This window comes from Oncorhynchus keta, chromosome 10, assembly GCF_023373465.1.
Source record: "Oncorhynchus keta strain PuntledgeMale-10-30-2019 chromosome 10, Oket_V2, whole genome shotgun sequence".
Classification (NCBI taxonomy): Eukaryota; Metazoa; Chordata; class Actinopteri; order Salmoniformes; family Salmonidae; genus Oncorhynchus; species Oncorhynchus keta.
In genome coordinates, this window is record NC_068430.1 from 52,707,919 (window position 1) to 52,728,403 (window position 20,485).

A 20,485-nucleotide genomic window follows, 5' to 3' on the forward strand; every position below is an offset into this window, starting at 1 on the left:
TTTTGGCCCATTCCTCCATGCAGATCTCCTCTAGAGAAGTGATGTTTTGGAGCTGTTGCTGGGCAATACTCAACTCCCTCCAAAGAAATTCTATGGGGTTGAGCTCTGGAGACTGGCTTTGCCACTCAAAGACCTTGAAATGCTTCTTACGAAGCCACTCCTTCGTTGCCCGGGCGGTGTGTTTGGGATCATCGTCATTCTGAAAGACCCAGCCACGTTTCATCTTCAATGCCCTTGCTGATGGAAGGTTTTCACTCAAAATCTCACGATACATGGCCCCATTCATTCTTTTCTTTACACTGATCAGTCGTCCTGGTCCCTTTGCAGAAAAAACAGCACCAAAGCACGATGTTTCCATCCCCATGCTTCTCAGTAGGTATGGTGTTCTTTGGATGCAACTCAGCATTCTTTGTCCTCCAAACACGACGAGTTGAGTTTTTACCAAAAAGTTATATTTTGGTTTCATCTGACCATATGACATTCTCCCAAAACTTCTTCTGGATCATCCAAATGCTCTCTAGCAAACTTCAGACGGGCCTGGACATGTACTGGCTTAAGCAGGGGGACACGTCTGGCACTGCAGGATTTGAGTGCCTGTTGGTGTAGTGTGTTACTGATGGTAGGCTTTGTTACTTTGGTCCCAGCAGGTTAGTCACTAGGTCCCTGTGTGGTTCTGGGATTTTTGCTCACCGTTCTTGTGATCATTTTGACCCCACAGGGTGAGATCTTGCGTGGAGCCCCAGATTAAGGGAGATTTTGTTTACAATTTTGTTTCTGGTGTCCTTTGACAGCTCTTTGGTCTTGGCCATAGTGGAGTTTGGAGTGTGACTGTTTGAAGTTGTGGACAGGTGTCTGTTATACTGATAACAAGTTCAAACAGGTGTCATTAATACAGGTAACGAGTGGAGGACAGATGAGCCTCTTAAAAGGTCTGTGAGAGCCAGAAATCTTGCTTGTTTGTAGGTGACCAAATACTTACTTTCCACCATCATTTGCAGTGAAGTGTAACTATGATGAAAATTACAGACCTCTCATCTTTTTAAGTGGGAGAACTTGTAATTGGTGGCTGACTAAATACTTTTTTTGCCCCACTGTATGCGTTGTGTCTTCCCTATCATTTTACAATGTAGGAAATAGTAAAAAACAAAAAAATCCTTTAATGAGTAGGCGTTCTAAAACTTTTGACCGGAAGTGTATTTTTTACAGATATGTCATCCAACAATCAAAAACCACCAGAAGCATCGTCCATGGTAACAATAAAGAGATATCAAATTAAAAGAAATGGCCGTCTAAAATATTCAACTGAATCGAATCTGAAGACATCGGACACGGAATTGTACAACAGGTGACATGAAGCTTAAGCAGCAAGCAACTGTAGTAGATAACCGCAAACCTCTAGAAGTTTAGCATTCATCTGTACACCTTATACTACTTTCTATCGTACCGTCTTATTTATTGTGTTTATTGGGTGATAACGACAATAGACAACTATGCGCGTCATAGAACAAGACAAGAAACAGTGTTTCTGTATATTTATTCTGTGTACAACAATAGACAGTTACAGGCAAATTACACTTGTTTAGCAATTGGAAACTTTGGTGATGCATAACAGCTTGTGAATACCTGAACACTTTGTATTTTTTTTTATATTGCTCTGAAATTCGTAGTAATGTTTTAGTTTACAATATCCACCGACGGCACAACCGTTTTGACACACGTGTACGTGTACGCACACACACACAAAAAAAAAAAGAACCTGACGAGTAACTTGTGCGAGCAAGAAAAGTAGAACAGCTATACTGTACATACAAACAGGATTCCGGAGGTGATTTCGCTATCGTGTTATCTCCAAAAAAAAAAAAATAATTCCAGAGGGGGGAGAGGAACTCTAGAGCTGGTACTGTCACTCAGACCCATAACCCCCTTTTCTCTTAGCTTTATATACACACACACACACAACAGGAAACTTGGAAATATGCAGTGATTACTTCAACCATCACTTTCACCCTTGGGTATAAATGACCATTCCAAATCTCATACTCATACACCCCCCCCAGTCCTCTTAAAACAAAATGACAAAAACATTGTCTGAAGTCAGTCTTTAGTTGTCTCATATCTGTTTGGGATTGTTATTTTGGATGAAGTGAAACAAGTGTCCATCTGTGAGGTGGATTGTCTGTTTGTCCAACTGTTGAAGATGGATCCGCAGAGTCCCAAAGCAGAGGAGTCCGTCTTCTGCCCAACATTGCCAAAGCAACCCTTCCCTTCCCCACAGTTTCTCCCTGATGTCTTCTCACATGACCTGTGACATCAGGGACCTCATTTCCTCCCCCGTTCACTCAATGTCTGTGACATCACTTCTCTGTCTGACATCACTTCCTTGGCTAGATTAGGGGTTGGTGTCCAGAGCTGAGTGTCATCGTAAGTCTTCAAAGCAGCTTCCTTCCCTCGTCTCCTCTCCCTCACAACCCGCTGACCTAAAGTTATTTGTCAGGTGAAAGCCAAAGGATGGAACAATAGACACTAGCACCTTTCACCGGTTCGATAGGAACGGGAAACAAAGGAAGGAAGCCATTTTGGGGCGCCCGGTCCTAGTGTCCATTATGAACAGTCACGAACCACAGAACGGGAAGAAAAGGGAAATGGAGGCCAACTTGAGTGAGAGGCAGTATCACTACCACCCTCCATGGTCCTAGTCTTAGTGCCCGTTGCTCTCTGACACTGATGCAGGAGTGGACGGGGTGGAGGATCGAGAGGCAATCGACCCCTTGTCCCCCCCAGGGCTGGCAGCGGTTGGTACACTCTCCGGGGCCTTGACCCCTGTGGTAACGTCTGCAGCGGCTGCGGCCGCCCTGGCTGCGGTGATGGCGGACACAGGCTTGGGCTGGGCTTGCAGGCCAGGGCTGCAGATGAGGTGGTGGCGCTCCCAGTCCTTGTGTTGGCAGAAGGAGCCGCAGTAGCGCGCCGCATTGCAACCGCTGCACGTCTCGCTGGCCTTGCGCCCGCAGTTCCAGCAGCACTGCAGGGAGAGATAAAGGAGTTTAGTATAGAGATAAATAATACACTGAAACGCAGAGGGAGAGGAAGAGTGTACATACATACATACATACATACATACATACATACATACATACATACATACATACATACATACATACATTTATGGAGAATTGGACAAAGTAGACTGGGCAAGTAGTAGGTAAATACCTCATCTACACATCCTGCAGCTTAGACTGTTGCTCCTATGTGCTCACTATGACTCACTTCACAGATTGCGTGTACACTCTTAGAAAAAAAGGGTTCAGCTGTCCTCATAGGAAAACACTTTTTTGTTCCAGGCAGAACCCTTTTGGGTTCCTGGAACCAAAAGGGTTTCTTCGAAGGGTTCTCCCATGAGGACAGCCGAAAGAACCCTTAAAAAAGGTTCTAGATAGCAACTTTCTTTCTAAGAGTGTGTATAGTTATGCAGAGTAACATATGCTCCTAACCTCGCTGGAGTCCTCCTGCTCGTTGATGACCTGTATGGCGTCCTCGGTGGCCTTCCTCTTGGCCTCGGACAGAGTCTTCTCCATCTTGGCGCGCTCGGCCGTGATCATTTCAAAGGCCTTCTGCTCCGCCTCGGCCACAGCCTTCTGCACCTCGTCCATGGCCTGACGCTTCACTTCATTCACTGCCTCTTCTGCGCAGGAGAGGGGACACAGGGGGTGTCAGGTTTTAGACCATATTGTGGTTCTACGATAAGTAGTGGTTATAATAGATGGATGAGGGGACTCCTTAATATCAAAATGTTTTTCAATAATAATTTATTTTTAATGAGCGAGAGAAGAAGAGGGATAAAAAAAAGGGGAAAGAACACATAAAATGTTGAATGCCCACACACATGGGACATTGAACACTGCTGTACTAGCCCTTACCAGCTTTTCTCCAGATCTCATCCGGCACATAACCCGAGCCAGGACGCGGCACAAAATCTCTCTGGGATTCTGTGGCACAAAAAGACAAAAAAATAATAATAAAGTTAGCACCCGGCAGACTTGTGTGAAATAGCATCATCCGCTCTACTTACTTGGGATATACAATCCCCTCACTAACCACACCAATTCAACATTCCCCAGTTGGCCAAATTAACCGAATAGCCGGGCAGCTTGAAGAGGGAGTACATTGGCTAGGGCAGAGGAGCTGACAACCAAGCTGTAGCTACATTCTGTTTGTTATCACTCTCTTTATCCCCGTCTTCTCCCCCCTCTCTCTTTCTGCTCCTCTCAAACCAGACCCATGCCCAAGCTCTGTGGTGCCTGGGCTGGGTTTGGACTGTGTACACTGTGCCCAGACACACTGCTGGGCACACAGATGGTACTCGGGCCGGGCGGCAGGCAGCCAGCTCTGGGTCTTAAAGGACGACAGGCTGGCACTGCCAGGGCCTTCTGTGGCAGATCTGGACGGGGGCAGCGTTGGCACCTGTCTGGGGGCCATGGAGCAGCATGGGCCCCGGAGAGAGGAGCAGACGAGCACTGAGAGACAAACACTGCCAGCAAGACTGAGTGTGCGTTCCAAATGGCGCCTTATTCCTTACCAATATTATTCCTTACCAACGGAATATGATGACATTTGGAACGCAGGCTATATGTGTAGGTTTGAAATGTGTCAGTAGTGTGTTGATGGGTGTAGTTCTGTAGATGAACACCAGAGGGCGGTGGGGTCTGAGGTGACTGTGGGAGCTCAGTAGCTGGCAGGTTGTTTCAGCGGCTCACCATCAAGGGGACCACTCGTTTTTAATCCCTTACCAGGAATCCCACCTGAAAAGATACATTACATATAGATCTGTCGATCTGGTGTGTATCGATTCATTGGAAAAGGACCAACCCTAAGGTTATAGACATGAACTTAACTTTGCACCCATGGATTTGAGACAGCACGAGCTAGTGATAACGTAAAAAGACAGAGGACCACCCACCATTGGTGAGTCCCTCGGCCGTGTGGGGGCTGTGGGTCTTGGAGAAGGGGGCGGGCATGGTGGCAGCCCCACCCTTGCGGGGGTCCTCCTGCTCGCTGGAGCGCCGCCGCCAATAGTTGAGCTCCTCGCGATCTGACTCCTGGCAGCGGCGGAGCACGGCCACCGAGCGCCGCGTCTTCTCCACCATGTCCACGATGCAGTTCAACACCTGGAGGCGTGAGCGGCGGAAATAGAAAGAGGGGACCATTAGAGAGAGACAGAACTTTTAAAAATATATTTTTACAAAAAACAGTAGGAAGGCTGCAGTTCTGGCTCACCCAATTTTCCAAATGCCCAACCACAAAATACGTCCTATATCTACACTACTGCAGAAAATACGGCCAACCTCTGCAGATACTGTACATGTCAGCGGAGGCTGCTGAGGGGAGGACGGCTCATAACAATGTCCGGAACAGAGCGAAGGGTATGGCATCAAAACGCATGGAAACCGTGTATTTGATACCATTCTACTCCAGCCATTACAATGAGCCCATCCTCCACAATTAAGGTGGCACCAACCTCCTGTGGTACATGTCGTAATGTGGGGGTAAGTAAGAGCTATATATACACACAGTAGTGTTACTTGAGAGTAACTTGAGTCTCAATACACAGGAACTACCATTCCAGAATGATGCTTGTGAGATAAAAACTAATATAATTTCATTGGCTAGGACTCCTGCTTTGCGCAGTCAACCACTACTGGAGCGCATGGCTCTCGGATGTAGACAGCAGATGGCTTTAGCACCAGTCCACCACTGTGAAAGGGACACCCAGTCTGACATCGCCTTGATGGCTCCACCAGGCACTGAGAAGTGCTACGCCACTTATAGTTCCAGTGGTGGTGGCGGCGTCTACAGTCAGCAGTGGCACTTACATGATCCAGATGCCTCCACTCGTCTGCCCACTCTCGGTCTGTCAGCCTGTGGTCCACGGGCTCCTCGCGGTAGCCTCCGTTAGTGCCTGATTAGAAAAGACGAGACAATTGAAAGCTTAAAAAAAGGTGGTGTGATTTTTTAAAATATATTTTTTATAGAAAGGAACATTGGTCGTCATTAAAAATTAATGGCAGGAAGAGAGGCGGAGGGAAGGGGGTGAAAGTGGTGTCCATTAATCATATTAGTCAATACCACAATAAGGCAGTGACACAATGACATTTAGATGGTCTTATTTCACAACAACATTCCATGCCCGGAGCTTAGCGACAAGCCGTGCTTTAGTGTCTCGTTACCGTCGTCACCTCCTCATACACGAGAGAGATGAAGAGGAGGAGTGAAAGACAAAGAGAGGCCTACTCAAAAGAGTTAAGGACAGAAGTGAAAAAAAATAAAAAAGACAAAGAGTTAGAGACAACGACAAAAGCTATAGAGAGAGAAAGCTAGAGGAGATATCCTCTAGCAAAGAGAAGGGCAATACTGAGTATTAAAAAAAAAAACATTAGGAACACTTTCCATGAAAGACTGACCAGGTGAATGGTATGACTCCTTATTTATGTCACGTGTTCAATCCACTTCGCTTCAGTGTAGATGAAGGGCAGGAGCCAGGTTAAAGGAGGATGTTTAAGCCTTGAGACATGATTGTGTATGGGTGCCATTCAGAGGGGGAAAAAAAAAAATGGGCAAGACAAAAGATTTAAGTGCCTTTAGAACTAGGTATGGTAGTAGATGCCAGGCTTGGGTCAAGAACTGCAATGCTGGTGGGTTTTTTCACGCTCAACAGTTTCCTGTGTGTGTCAAGAATGGTCCACCACCCAAAGGACATCTAGCCAACTTGACACAACATGGGCCAGCATCCCTGTGGAACGGTTTCAACACCTTGTAGAGTCCATGCCCCAATGAATCGAGGCTGCTCTGAGGGCAAAAGCGGGTGCGATCCAATATTAGGAAGCAGGGGTGTAACTTTCACTCGGGACATGCTGAAATTGCATTTTTTGCCCCCACTAGTTTTATCATTGGAATGTCATACAACACAAGGCAACAGTGTGCTTCAGGACCAGGCGGACATCGCCGAGCGGTCGGGTAGGCTGTTTGGAGTGTTTATCCAACTGGATGAAAAAAAAAAAAAAAATGCCCCCCCCGCTTCTAAAACCAAAGTTACGCCCTTGTTAAGGTGTCCCTAGTATTTTGTACACTCAGTGTATATCAGAGTGAGAGACGTAAAAACAGAGTAAAAAAAAAAAAAAAAAAAGATTGAAAGAACAGAGATAGAGAGCGAGCGGTTGAAAGAGAGGGACAGGGGAAGAGAGAGATGTCTTTTGATGAGAACCAGACCACGGGCCCAGTCACGGCATGCAGCAGCGCTGGGACTCCTCCACATCTGGAGGTCAGCTGTCCGGGAAAAAATAAAAAATAAAAAAAACATCCCCCACCCCCCTCTCCTTCCCCATTTCTGCCCCTGCGGCTGGGTAACTATCGGGGAGTGGTGGGCATCCCCTCCCCGTGGTCTGGAACTAGCAGAATTCCAGCGCTGGAGCTGTAAAGGCTGCGTGGCGCAGGCCCACGTCTATACGCATCTGCCTCCTGGCTAAGCAGCGCTGACACCCACTCTGGTTTGGAGGAGCGCAGGGAAGGGATAACAGAGGCAAACATACAACACAGAATTCAAAGAGGCAAATACACACATGAACGGCAAAAAAGGACAAACACACACACACACACACTCTCTATCAACCCCACCCACCCTCCTCTCTCCTTCTCCACCCCCGGCTGCTGTTTCTCATCAGCGCTCCCCAGTTCAAAGCTCTCCGAGATGTAGCGGTGAACAGGCTGGATGGCTCACTGTACCTTGAGACGTACCGCTCGTAAACAACACCGGCCCCCGTGCTTCGACTCTCAGAAAGGTGTGCCTCGGCATGACCTACTCTCGTTTCCTTAGGGCACAGTGTGTGTTCCGCTGTTCGCCTCAGTTTACGGGAGTGCATGTCTACTTCGTTGAATATCTACATCCCATCTGGCCATTGACACTGACAGGGATCAGATGGCACGCAGATTTTACAACGAACTAGATAGAAATCTTCTCTCTCTCAAAAAAAAAAAAAAAAGGTACACTACTTCCCGGGTAGTTTGGCACACTCGAAGCACATGTGGGGTCCATCGATTTATGGTCTTCGGAGAATTTCTATGCCGTTTGCATGTCCACACACACACACACACACACAGACCACCCATTAGCAGCTTTCATATCGACCACACTAAAGGCTGTGGTGGTGAGTGAGTGAGAAAGAGTGCCGTTTGATGACGGAATCTCGGTGTTGCTCGAGTCGTCCCTTACGACTGTTGTGGAAAACAGCATTAGGGCCCAATGTGAGAGAACAAAGGGCGCGCCTACGTCTGTTAAAGTCGGGCAAAACCCTTGTGAGTTTGTATATACACGTCTGGGTTGCATTTGTTTGCGCGTGTGTGTGTCTCTCTCTCTCTCCAATTATTTTGTATGGATGGCCCCAGTGGGAATCAAACCCACAATCCCTTGACATTGCAAGCACCGTGCTTTACAGAACGAGCCCCCACATGACCACCGGTAGGTGTGTACAGTAGACATGCGTGGATGAATCTACCTGGTAGTCTAGGCCTGTCCTTGAGCTCGCGGAGCTCCAGTATCCGGTGGCTGCTCTCGCGGTGCAGTAGGTGGGGGGCGCTGATGTCCTCGAGGGCGTAGTGTTGCAGTGGGGGCGGCGTGGGATGCAGCTGAGCGCTGAGGGGCAGGGGGTGGGCCGGGCTGTGGCGGGGCGCAGGGCTGATGGTGCAGATGCGCTTGGTTGGTGGCTCCAGGGGGGCGGGCGGGCGCTCGTGGAAGCCATTCTCTTTGGCCCTGCAGGAAAGACGGAGGGGAGGAGAGGGAAGACATGAGAGAGTGGAAATGTGTACGTATGATACTGGGGAGGGCCGTCTTGTGTATCATCGTTTGGGGCTGCTTGCAAACTACACATGGATGTGTGTGTGTGTGTGTCTACAGTATATTTCTGTGTGTATATGACAGTCTGTCCCCTACCTGTTGGGACTGTGTCTCTCTTGGTGTGTGTGTACATTTTGTGTGTCTGTCTCCTACCTGTTAGGACTGTGTCTCTTGGTGTGTGTGTACATTTTGTGTGTCTGTCTCCTACCTGTTGGGACTGTGTCTCTCTTGGTGTGTGTACATTGTGTGTCTGTCTCCTACCTGTTGGGACTGTGTCTCTCTTGGTGTGTGTGTACATTGTGTGTCTGTCTCCTACCTGTTAGGGCTGTGTCTCTTGGTGGCCATGTCTCTCTCGCTGGGCTCCAGCAGCAGTTCTGAGGAGTCGGGGGGCGAGGCCAGTGTGGTGCTGAGCAGGAGGTGCTCGTGTTGGGACAGGTACTGGGCCGGGGTCTGCTTGGCTGCACGCGCACAGTGGAGCAACTCCCTCTGCAGCAGTGGCAGGTTGGCCTGGGGAGGGGAGGGGAGGTAGAGGGAGAAAGGGAGGCGAGTGTCATTTGAAAAAGCAAGAACGAGAGCGAGACACAGTAGCAGTATTCTTGCGATTTCTTGTAATGTTGTTTTCTCAAAGCCTTAGAAATCTAACTACAGGGATTGCGGCTGTCGAGGAAACGCCACGTAGACGCAGTGGCCCCATGGAGACGGTATAGATGCCATACTGTCGCCATAAGAGCTGGCTTCCATTTCTTAGTTGACAAAACTAGTTGGGAATATCTTCATTCTCTACACCTTTACTGACCCAACGTCTGATCTTGTGCAAATTCAAAAGTGAATTTCCTATTAAATCCAAGTGACATGTGCACAAAATACCAGTACGTCATTTAAAAAAAAAACAAACATGAACTTCATAAAGTGAAGTTTGAGTGAAAAAAAATGTGTTGACTTATTTGCATGTCGCGGTAAGGCCGTGAAGCCTCTGCGGAGACCTCGCGGAAATGCCATGGCAACGCGGCAGAGACATTAGGCAGACACGGTTCACTGAGGAGGCCCAGAGGGAGACAGACATACAGCAGATCTCTCCTTGAGAGGCCAGAGACTCACACACACCCCTCCCCCCTACAGGGGGAGAAAAATGTCCGCCGTCTCGATCTGTCTGCCTAGTGTAAGCCCCGTGACTGTTTCTGCAGCCCACCTTTCAGTAAATCACTGCAAAAACACAAACACATAGTCCATCGCTCGCTTTGGACGAACCACGACAAAAGAGAAGCAGAGAAGACTAGAGCAGTGTACATAGGAGAAAAATGGGGCTTCGTGTTGCGGTGTGTGTGTAGTCGAAGAAGGCCGAGTGGAATGAGAGCGTCTGTGGGGGTCAAACGAGAGACCGATTAAAAAAAAGAGGGAGAGAGAGAATGATACAGAAGCGGAGGACAAACATCACACGGTGCAATCAGAAGGCAGGCACCCTGGTAGGGGGTAAAGAGAGAGGGACAGGGGAAAGAGAGCAAAAGAGTGACGAGCAGAGGCAGAACAGAATGACCACCAAGCCTGATGAGAGGAGGCAGGCTCCCTCCGCCCTCTCTCCATTACTCCTTCCATTTCTTAATGAGCAACAGGCCCAAGTGTGCTTATAATTACACAGACTTCCTCGTTCCCCCGTTTGCCACTTAAGACCCTTACACACCCCCAGCCAGGGCCACCGCTACATCAGTCCGCCACATATGTTGTCTGTCAGTTAAGCGCCGTTCTCTTTTTCTGCGGGGCGGATGCGAAATTGGCGGCGCCGGGCAAGGACTGCTTTCCTTTAATGCGACACAGAGTCCATATGGCGCGCTGCTGAGCCCCATAAAAGGAGGGAGGGAATGGTTTACAGTCATGTTTCACACTTCCGAGCTCGGTCTCTTCCCTCGCTTTCTTTTTGAGCTATCCACTGCCACGGTGCTGGGGAGGGATGGAGGGAGGGGGAGAAGTTGGGGAGCCTCGTAAATTAAGAAAAAGGGAAACCAATATTTTTTCTCAGAAGGTCAGGGTTCTGAAAGGTGAAGGAAAAAGACCCATGGAAAAAGAGCTGATTTTCACCATCTGAAGAATGGAGCATTAACGCCGCACAATTTGACTGGTTGGAAGATTTATGTTTGGTTCTCATGAGGGTAGCTCTTAAAAAGTATTCCATTTCAGGCCCCCGTGTTGCCAATTTACTCAAAGGCCCAATTAAACTTGCGCAACCCCTGTTTCTCGTTTAGTCAACGCATAGAACTATATTGTTATTTGGGAATGACCGATAGGCAATAAATAAATAAAAATACAGTCACAACCCCAATTCTCTGTTTATACGACAACAGTCTTGCTGTTGAAAAATCAATTAGAGAAATTATTTTCATGTTTTCCTAGTTTTGTATTATGCTACCTACCGTCTACTTGCGGTTTCTCATTATTTATGGCCATATTTGCATTATTATTAGTTCAAGATTTCTGAGAGAAGTGTAATTAGAGTATTCTGTGCCAGAAGCTCCTCTACGCTTCATGAAAGGAATAGGGGCTTGCGTCTCAAACGGTACCCTATCGCCTATATAGTGCACTACTTTTAACTAGAGCGAGCATAGGTATCGCAGGAGGTTGGTGGGACACGGTTTCCATGTGTTTGATGCCATTCCATTTGCGCCGTTCCAGCCATTTTCATGAGCCGTGCTCCTCTCGGCAGCCTCCATTGAGATGGACAGATAAATCCATCAGTGGAGGCTGCTGAGGGGAGGATGGCATTTGGGACGCACACTCGCCGTTACCTTGAATGCAAAACATCTGCTTTTTCCAGTCCTGATTTCATTACTAATTAGATGCAGCCCTTGAGTCATTGTAAACCTCCCTCGAACATCAAACACCTTTTGAAGAGGACAAAGAGGAAAGCGGTCGTCCGCACAGCACAGGCCTGGATTCAGTTCATCAATATTTCTACCACATAGCGAGAGAACAAGACATAGGAAGGGATAGACAGAGAGAGAGAGAGAGGGAGGGGAAATGGAGTGTAACAGAAACAGAGAGAAGGGAGACAGCTCTATAGAAAGAGGTAGGTGCTACCTTGAGGAAGGGAATGACGAAGGGTCTCAGGGGGAAGTTGGTGGCCTCTTGGAGCCGCGAGTGGAACTCCTCGATGGTGACCGTTGAATTCTGGGACACAGGGGAGAGATCAGCCAATCACAGTTCCCCTCAAGGTTTAAAGTCTCCAACACTGAGCTTGACATTGTGCGCGTTTCAGATCAACCACGTTGCAGTCGTCAGCAACTGCAGACTGACTGATCTACAAATCATTTGGTGTCATAAATAGTCCAACTACAGTGGATCAGTCCATTTGTAGATCAGTCAAAATGGATGCGACTTTGAAATCGCTTCGATCACTGAGTGACCAGAGCAATAACTACAGAGCAGTTTCTCTTTCAACTGTCAATCAACCTGTCGACAGATGAAAGATTGTGCACAAATTATAGATAGGTATCAATATTTTGCAGACGGGGCCTGTCAAAACCCAATATTGTGGGTCCACTTAGGCCACATATAGCAAATATATGGGCATGTGCCTTCCAAAATAAAACAATCCTACATAAATAAAACATATTTTATACTCAACAAAAATATAAAATGCAACATATAGTGTTTCATAAGCTGAAAGAAAATATCCCAGAAATCACACACACACACACACACACACCTTATTTCTCTCAAATGTTGTGCATAGATTTGTTTACATCCAAATTTGTGAGTATTTCTCCTTTGCCAAGATAATCCATCCCCCTGACAGGTGTGGCATATCAAGAAGCTGATTAAACAGCACCATCACACCACTGGTTCACCTAGTGCTGGGGACAATAATAGGCCATTTCTGATTTCCTTATATGAACTGTAATTCAGTAAAAATCAGTGAAATTGTTGCATGCTGCGTTTATATTTTTGTTCAGATATAGATATAGATAGATATACACATACACATTTATATTGAAATATCTCATTCGATTAAATAAAATTCTCTTGAATAAACTGAATTGAGTTTATCCCGAGGGGAAATGATCATATCGCTTCTCAAATCAAATGCAACACATCAATACAGAACAACGCAAAGTGACAAGGTTCTCACGGCCGTCTCCATCCATTGTTCCTAAAACATATCAACCACTCACCACGAGGGCCAGCACCAGGTTGCGAACGCTCTCTCCGATTTCAGGCGAGATGTCGTTGCCGAACTGCTGCAGCGTCGTCAGGAAGCGTTTGAGCTTGCTGAGCTGCCTGGCGCCGCACGTGGCCGGGAGCTGCTGATTGGCCAGCGAGGAGGAAGAAGAGGAGCTAGGCCCGTTGCTGTAGCGCTGGGGCGGCGAGGGCACGGCGTTCAGCATGGGTGGGGAGTGGTGGATCCCATTGGTCACTGGGGGAGGGAAGAGGTGGGAGCGGGAGGGAGGGAGAAGAGCCAATTGAGAGGTCAAAGAAATGATCAGAGGAGTTGGACTGAATGGGTTGACACAATCTTTCATACTGGAATCCTCACATCTTTTATCATGTTGAAGATTTAATGCCATTAAGGCCGACAAAGAAATAAAGACATAAATATAGCAAAATCATGTACCACAATCCAATAATCCAGGGGTGTCAAAACTCATTCCACGGATGGCAGAGTGTCTGCGAGTTTTTGTTTTTTCGCCTTTCAATTAAGACCTAGACAACAAGGTGAGGGGAGTTCCTTACTAGTGACCTTAATTCATCAATCAAAAGTACAAGGGTGGAGCGGAAACCCGCAGACACCCGGCCCTCTGTGGAATGAGTTTTCCAACCCTTGGATTAGGGGATTGTGGTACATGATTTTGGTATATTTACATAAGTCTTCATTTCTTAGAGTTTGACACACGTGCCCTAATCAATTTATGGATCACACAGCTCAAATCTGCTGGTTGCTATTAAAGGGTTCCATTCATAACTTCCATTAAAGTCACAATTTTCACTTGATGTCACATGCAGTTACAATTCACCCCAAAGCGTGCAGGTCCTCGGAGGCTCCTCTAGGGGGAGCTAGCGGTGGTGGGCGCTGTCATGGTGGCTGAGAGACTATGGTCAAGTTGCCCCTAGAAGCTCATCTTGGGTCAGTTTTGTATTTCCCCCCCACTACTGTTTTAAGTTTGGGATTGGGGGAGGAGAACGTGATCTTAGATCTGTACCCAAGGGAAACTTCACCTCGGGAACGCGGGTACTCACGTGTGGTGGAGGAGAAGGAGGCTGGCCGGGGCCCGCTGGGGTTGATGGAGGGCAGGGGGGGCATGGTGGCACTGCTGCTGGGGGCTGGTTTGGAATGAGTCTTGACATCCACAGGAGAGCCGGGCATGGCAGGGGTCTTCTTCTCTCCACTGTCTGAAGGGGGAGAAAGAGGGGAGGCGTGGTCAATAGGTGCATGTGGGGAGTGGGTCGACGTGGTCGAGGCACACACACACCCAGCTCAGTTGGTAGAGCATGGCGCTTGCAACACTAGAGTTGTGGGTTCAATTCCCACGGGGAGGACCAGCATGAAAAAAGTAGTATGAAAATGTATGAACTCAGTACTGTAAGTCACTCTGGATAGGAGCGTCTGCTAAATGACAAAAGCATTTCATGTAAGTAGGTTTGAAGTCTAGTTTTGATCATCAGCCACTCAAGTTAAACACACACTATCCTAAGCCTCAGTGTGTGCATGCATGCGTGCTTTGAAAAGCAATCCAACATTTTCAGATCCAGCTCAATCTTCTCAATGTAGTCAATGTAGTCTCTTCAAGTGCCTGCCTTTGTCAGAGGAAAAAAAAAAAAACACGCAACAGAACTTCCCGCCTCCACACCCACCCCCTTTTGCCCCTACTAGAGAAACCCAGATGTCTCGAGGTCTAGCCTTGCGATCCTCCACCCCTCCATTGAGATCCATGGCAGAAGTGCTAATGAAGAAAAACCATTGTGTTCGTGGAGAAGAATGGCTTTTCATTGAGCCAGAGGGAGAGGGGGCAGAAGAGAGATGGGGAAAGAAGCAACAAAGGGGGTCCGGGAGCTATTTCACGCTTTACTAACAAGATCGCAAAAGCTTTTGAATGTTAAATGCATACTTCTCAATATGACACGGCCAATGAATGAAATGAATGGGACCACCAGATCAGGGGACGGGGAGAGAGAGAGAGAGAGAGAGAGCGAGCGAGCGAGCGAGAAAGATGGTAATAATCTTTGGATCAGAGGGCGTCTTTGTTGGGGCAGATCCCATGAAGGCTGCATCTTGTCTCCATTTGGAGTGGATCAGACGCTTCCAACTGCTTTTAGGACGGACGATTAATAGACAAGCGGGGTTTTTAAAGGGTCAAAGGTTGGGTGAAACGGCTCTTTTCAATGGAGTTCCGTGGCTTTAGGGTGGGACTATTGTGCTCTTTTGATGCTATGAACCGAGTGTCTGTCTCGTCATACAAAAACATATGAATGCAATCGCCGGTACTTCAGTGACGTTTAAGTGCGTATGCGATATCGCATTTCATACGCAAGCGCGTGCCACAGAAACGTGGGTAAGAACTTGGGTGAAAGCAAAAGACGGTAGGTACACTGTCGATGTGGCTCCAGTGTGGAGTTATTTGGCATGTGGAAATAAACAATAAGCCTCGCGACTCATTGGCTCGTAGACGGAACCCTCAGAAAAGGGGAAAGAAAAAGGTATATGCTTGCTTTGTAGTTACTTTTCTTTTTGAATTATCAAAGCCAGCACACAAGCGTGTACACACACACACACAACAGCGAGGGTTGACTTGAACTGTCAGGCTTGCAACCGCTGCACCCCACGATGTGACAGCTCCTTCTGCCCCTGAGCCCCACTTTGATTCTACCCTCCCTTTCTCCCGCTTCTTGTCCGCCTCGCTCTCTCCATCCATCCATCCCTCCACATCCCGTGGCCTGCCTGCTATCGCTCCACCTGTTCACTAGAGCAGGGGGCAGGAAGGAGGGCTATACACAGCCTTTTGGGCTTCCGTCTCACACACACACACACACTCCGTGCCAGCACGTCACAGGGAGCCGCATGGAGCACACTCACTCCCTGGTTCCAACGCTCCACACAATCCGTATGGTCAGGAAATGAGGATGACGTCTCAATAGCACAATCCGTTGGATGAATAACTTAATAATAACAATAATATCTGTGTCAACACATAGTATGCATTCTATTCTGAACTGATATGCAACCCAACCCTCCATTGCTTTCAAAATATTCATTTTTATTTCAGTTGATCCCTACCTCCATGTACTGGTACGCCGTGTGTAAAGCCATGTTACGGTTACTCTATTTATTCCCCCGTATTACTATTTCTCAATATATCTTTAAAAAAAAAAATCTTTATCTTAACTCTGCTTTGTGGGATTAGGACTCGTAAGTAAGCATTTCACTTTTAGTCTACACCTGTTGTTTACAAAACATGTGACAAAATACAATTTGATTTGTGCTTCGCTTCAGTACATCCGCCTCAAGGTCAGAAGACAACACTGTCAGGGTTCACACTCTTTTCAAGAAGTCATTTTCCCAGGATTTTTAAACAACATTTCTACCAGGACCTAAAAGGGAGACAGATTTCGGGAAACACTTTACTGTATTTACCTACTACTTACTAAAACTTAAAATGCTTAATATTTAGGACTTAAGTACGGGTATTCGGACATGGCCAGTACTTGAACGGGCCGTGTATTACGAGAACGCTTTCTTACGAAGCCAATTTTGTCGCATGATTTACTACAGTACCCCACACAGCTCTAGCATCACGCACTAGTCAAATCAAAACTTGGGAAACCTTGGCTATGACAAAGGTAAATCGGGAAGACATTGCACGGCGCCGTTACAGATCATTTAACGTAAACGTTTACATTAATGGGCCGGACGACTTCCATCCTACTGTCAGTCTGAAGGACACGTCAAGCAGCTGGCACGTCAGCCCAAACACACACACACACTATTAGGGTATAAAGAATATGGTTCAGCGTTAGCTCAAAAAGACACCTGTGTTTACCAGTCAATATTTGCCTTGTGCCAGAAGTTTGTCTCGCTGGCCTGAGTGCCACCTGTCACCATATCCCTGATATGGATGGAAGAAAAAACAAAAAAAGGGGAGAAAAAAAAGGACAACCATAGAGAGAACAAAGAAAACAAAAAGTAATGCTGTAGTGTACATAGAAATACAATCTAGAATGACTTGAGGCCCGTTCCAAAGCTTCTATTTTTATGGGAATGTGCAGTCCCTGAAGTTGTTTCAAAGAGCTGGTTTATTTATAAAAAATATAAAAAAATGTAAAAAAATTCATGCAAAAGGGTAATACAATAGATTAGAATAGACTGGAATAGATAGCTTTTAGGTTTACCTTCCCTACTCAGAACACTCCCAGACAGCCCTCGCAACATTATTGCTTGAGAAATTGCTCTTTGCCATTTAACAAAAAAAAGATTTGACTATTGTAATTGAAAATAAAAAAAATCACAGTAAGGTACTTAATTGTTACCATGAAATTATTTGATATTGAGATAACAGCTGCATTGGTCCTTTAATCTGCCTACTGTGTATTACTACTAATCATACTACATCCTGTTTAGTACAAACATATGCCATATGAAACAAATAAACATTACTACTCATCCATACTGAGAAGGCATCATCAAATACGGAATCGCACTTGTTTCCGCGCCAAATCGGTGATCTTTGTCGAGAATTGTTCCTCTATTCTGATTATCAACTGTCGAACACACGTGGGCGTGACAAGACAATAGTCTTCCTCAAGAGTGTGCAGCAAATTCTACTTGATGAAAAGCCGAAATGAGTAGGACATCTGGGCATTTAAAATACCCATTTATCGAAATATTACTTAGGCCGACTATAAAACTGAAGAAAAAATTGTGACCGTCAACAGCCCACTACGTAGGACGGAAGTACGCACATTTGGACACAGCCTACCTCTTAAATCGTTCATGTTATTTTCTTATTCTATACAGAGAGATATCTCCTGTGCACCAGGTGTCTCCAATCACCCACTCTAATAAGCAATCTAACAGCTGTGGAGAGTGTCACTCGGCTGGGGGTAGATAGGTTTTGAGAAACAGATGAAGCAGTGAACTGGAATGGCCGACATCCTCCTTGCTGTGGTCTATTCCCTCATGGCCCGTAAAAAAAGAGTCACTGCATTTAATAACTAGATCAAATGTGACGTGTGTGTGTCTTGAGGGTAATTGTGTTATATTTGAGTGGGTAATCAGATGACAAATGCAGATAAGAAGTTGAAGCATGTTTAGTTGATAAGAGTGACTGAGATAGGAGTGTGGTACAGAAATGTCAATTAGAAGTCATCCGATACAAAAGCTTTGAGTCTCATACTGGGATGAAGGAAAGGAAACAAGGATACAAGAAAGGAAATGCGGCATGCTATAGGGTCTCCAACCTCAACTCTGGACCTTAAAGCCAGTTTCACTGCATTAGTTTCATTGTTCCCCTCTAATCAGGGACTGATTTAGACCTGAGACACCAGGAGTGTACAATTAATTATCAAGTAGAACAGCAGGATCCTGACCTCGTAGGGGTCAGAGTTGAATACCCGTTATAGGGTGCCCCGAGTGGATTGAAAACATGCATTGGTGATGACATTTTACATCCTTATGTTATAAACTATACTAAACAAAAATAAAAAAGCAACATGCAACAAATAATGATTTTACTGAGTTAGTTCATATAAGGAAATCGGTTAATACAAATAAATTCATTAGGCCCTAATTTATGGGAATACAGATGTGCATCTGCTGGTCACAGAAACAAAAAAAAAAAAGGTAGGGCGTGGATCAGAAAACCGTCCCTATCTGGTGTGACCATTTGCCTCATGCAGAGCGACACATCTCCTTCGCATAGAGTTGATCAGGCTGTTGATTGTGGCCTGTGGAATGTTGTCCCACTCGTCTTCAATGGCTGTGCAAAGTTGCTGGATACCGGCGGGAACTGGAACACGCTGTCGTACACGTTGATTTAGAGCATCCCAAACATGTTCAATGGGTGACATGTCTGGTGAGCATGAAGAACGGGGACATTTTCAGCGTCCAGGAATCGTTTACAGATCCTTGCGACATGGGGCCATGCGTTATCATGCTGAAACATGAGGTGATGGCGGCGGATGAATGGCACGAAAATGGGCCTCAGGATCTTGACACGGCATCTCTGCGCATTCGAATTTCCATTGATATAATACAATACAATTGTGTTGGTTGTCCATAGCTTATGCCTGCCCATACCATAATCCCACAGCCACCATGGGGCACTCGGTTCCCAACATTGACATCAGCAAACCGCTAGCCCACACAATGCCACACACGTGGTCAGAGGTTGTGAGGCCGGTTGGACGTACTGCCAAATTCTCTAAAACGACATTGGAGGTGGCTTATGGTGAAAATGTAACTCTGGTGGACAATTCTGCAATCAGCATGCCAATTGCACGCTCCCTTAAAATTGGAGACATCTGTGGCATTGTGTTGTGAGACAAAACTGCATATTTTAGAGTGGCCTTTCATTTTCCCCAGTGCTATTTTCCCCAGCACAAGGTGCACCTGTATAATGATCATGCGGTTTAATCAGCTGCTTGATATGCCACACCTGTCAGGTGGATAAATTACCATGGCAATGGAGAAATAACAGATGTAAACACATTTGTGCACAACATTTGAGAGAAATGGAACATTTCTGGGATCTTTCATTTCAGCTCATGAAACCAAAACACTTGACATGTTGTGTTTATCTTTAGTTCATTGTACATTTCACCAAGACAAATCTAATTATTTATGTTCGGAATCGTTCTGTGGGGTCTTTGACGTATCATTATATTCCAAAAACTCAAGATTTTGTAACCTAATGTATTTCTTTTATTTTACCTTTATTTAACTCGGCAAGTCAGTTAAGAACAAATTCTTATTTTCAATGACGGCCTGGGAACAGTGGGTTAACTGCCTGTTCAGGGGCAGAACGACAGATTTGTACCTTGTCAGCTCGGGGATTTGAACTTGCAACCTTCCGGTTACTAGTCCAATGCTCGAACCACTAGGCTACCCTGCCGCCCCTAATACATCTGATAATAAGCACAGAGCTCTGTTGACATGTTTCTTGTAACAACTTTTGAGGATTTTAAATCGGCGTCTTCAAAAAGGTATTTCCGTGGGTCGCAAAAAAAGCTAAATTAGCATATGACATGAGCTGAATTAAACAGCAATGACATTAAAATGCCAGTGCTCCATTGACATTTCACAGAAATATGCTTCTTTTGTGAGAAAGAGAAAAAAAAAAAAGAGGTATTTAGAATGAATCATTAGTATACTAAAATGAAGATCCAGTTTACCTCTATATTGTTTTATGTCCTGCAGATTTGAGAAGAAAGATAATGAGTTGGGAAAAGTGAGCCTTAATTCTTGCACAGAATTTCTCTGGTCTCCATTGATTTAGTTATCCTAATTCTGACCATCCTACAAGGGTAAAAACTCCAATAACTTTTGAACAGATAAGAGACTAGGTTTGGACCATTGTTTTGTTTAATAGGATTTTGTTCATCATTAACATATTTTACCCATTG

The 20,485-nt window shown here is 46.0% G+C and overlaps 1 protein-coding gene across 2 annotated transcripts in view; it reads right to left on the bottom strand.

Moving 5' to 3' along the window:
* Nucleotides 1-1,517: 1,517 nt before the first annotated feature.
* The window catches only part of LOC118388946 (protein CBFA2T2-like), a 50,593-nt gene continuing 31,625 nt past the window's right edge, over nt 1,518-20,485 (bottom strand). For both annotated transcript variants that reach the window (XM_035778574.2, XM_052527260.1), the window contains exons 2-11: nt 14,108-14,260; nt 13,045-13,286; nt 11,951-12,040; nt 9,198-9,388; nt 8,544-8,797; nt 5,868-5,953; nt 4,955-5,162; nt 3,915-3,983; nt 3,489-3,679; nt 1,518-3,019 (exon numbers count right to left, since the gene is read on the bottom strand). In XM_035778574.2, the coding sequence (XP_035634467.2) occupies nt 2,699-3,019; nt 3,489-3,679; nt 3,915-3,983; nt 4,955-5,162; nt 5,868-5,953; nt 8,544-8,797; nt 9,198-9,388; nt 11,951-12,040; nt 13,045-13,286; nt 14,108-14,260 (1,805 nt within the window). In that variant the 3' untranslated portion in view covers nt 1,518-2,698. The remainder of the gene's footprint in view (nt 3,020-3,488; nt 3,680-3,914; nt 3,984-4,954; nt 5,163-5,867; nt 5,954-8,543; nt 8,798-9,197; nt 9,389-11,950; nt 12,041-13,044; nt 13,287-14,107; nt 14,261-20,485) is intronic.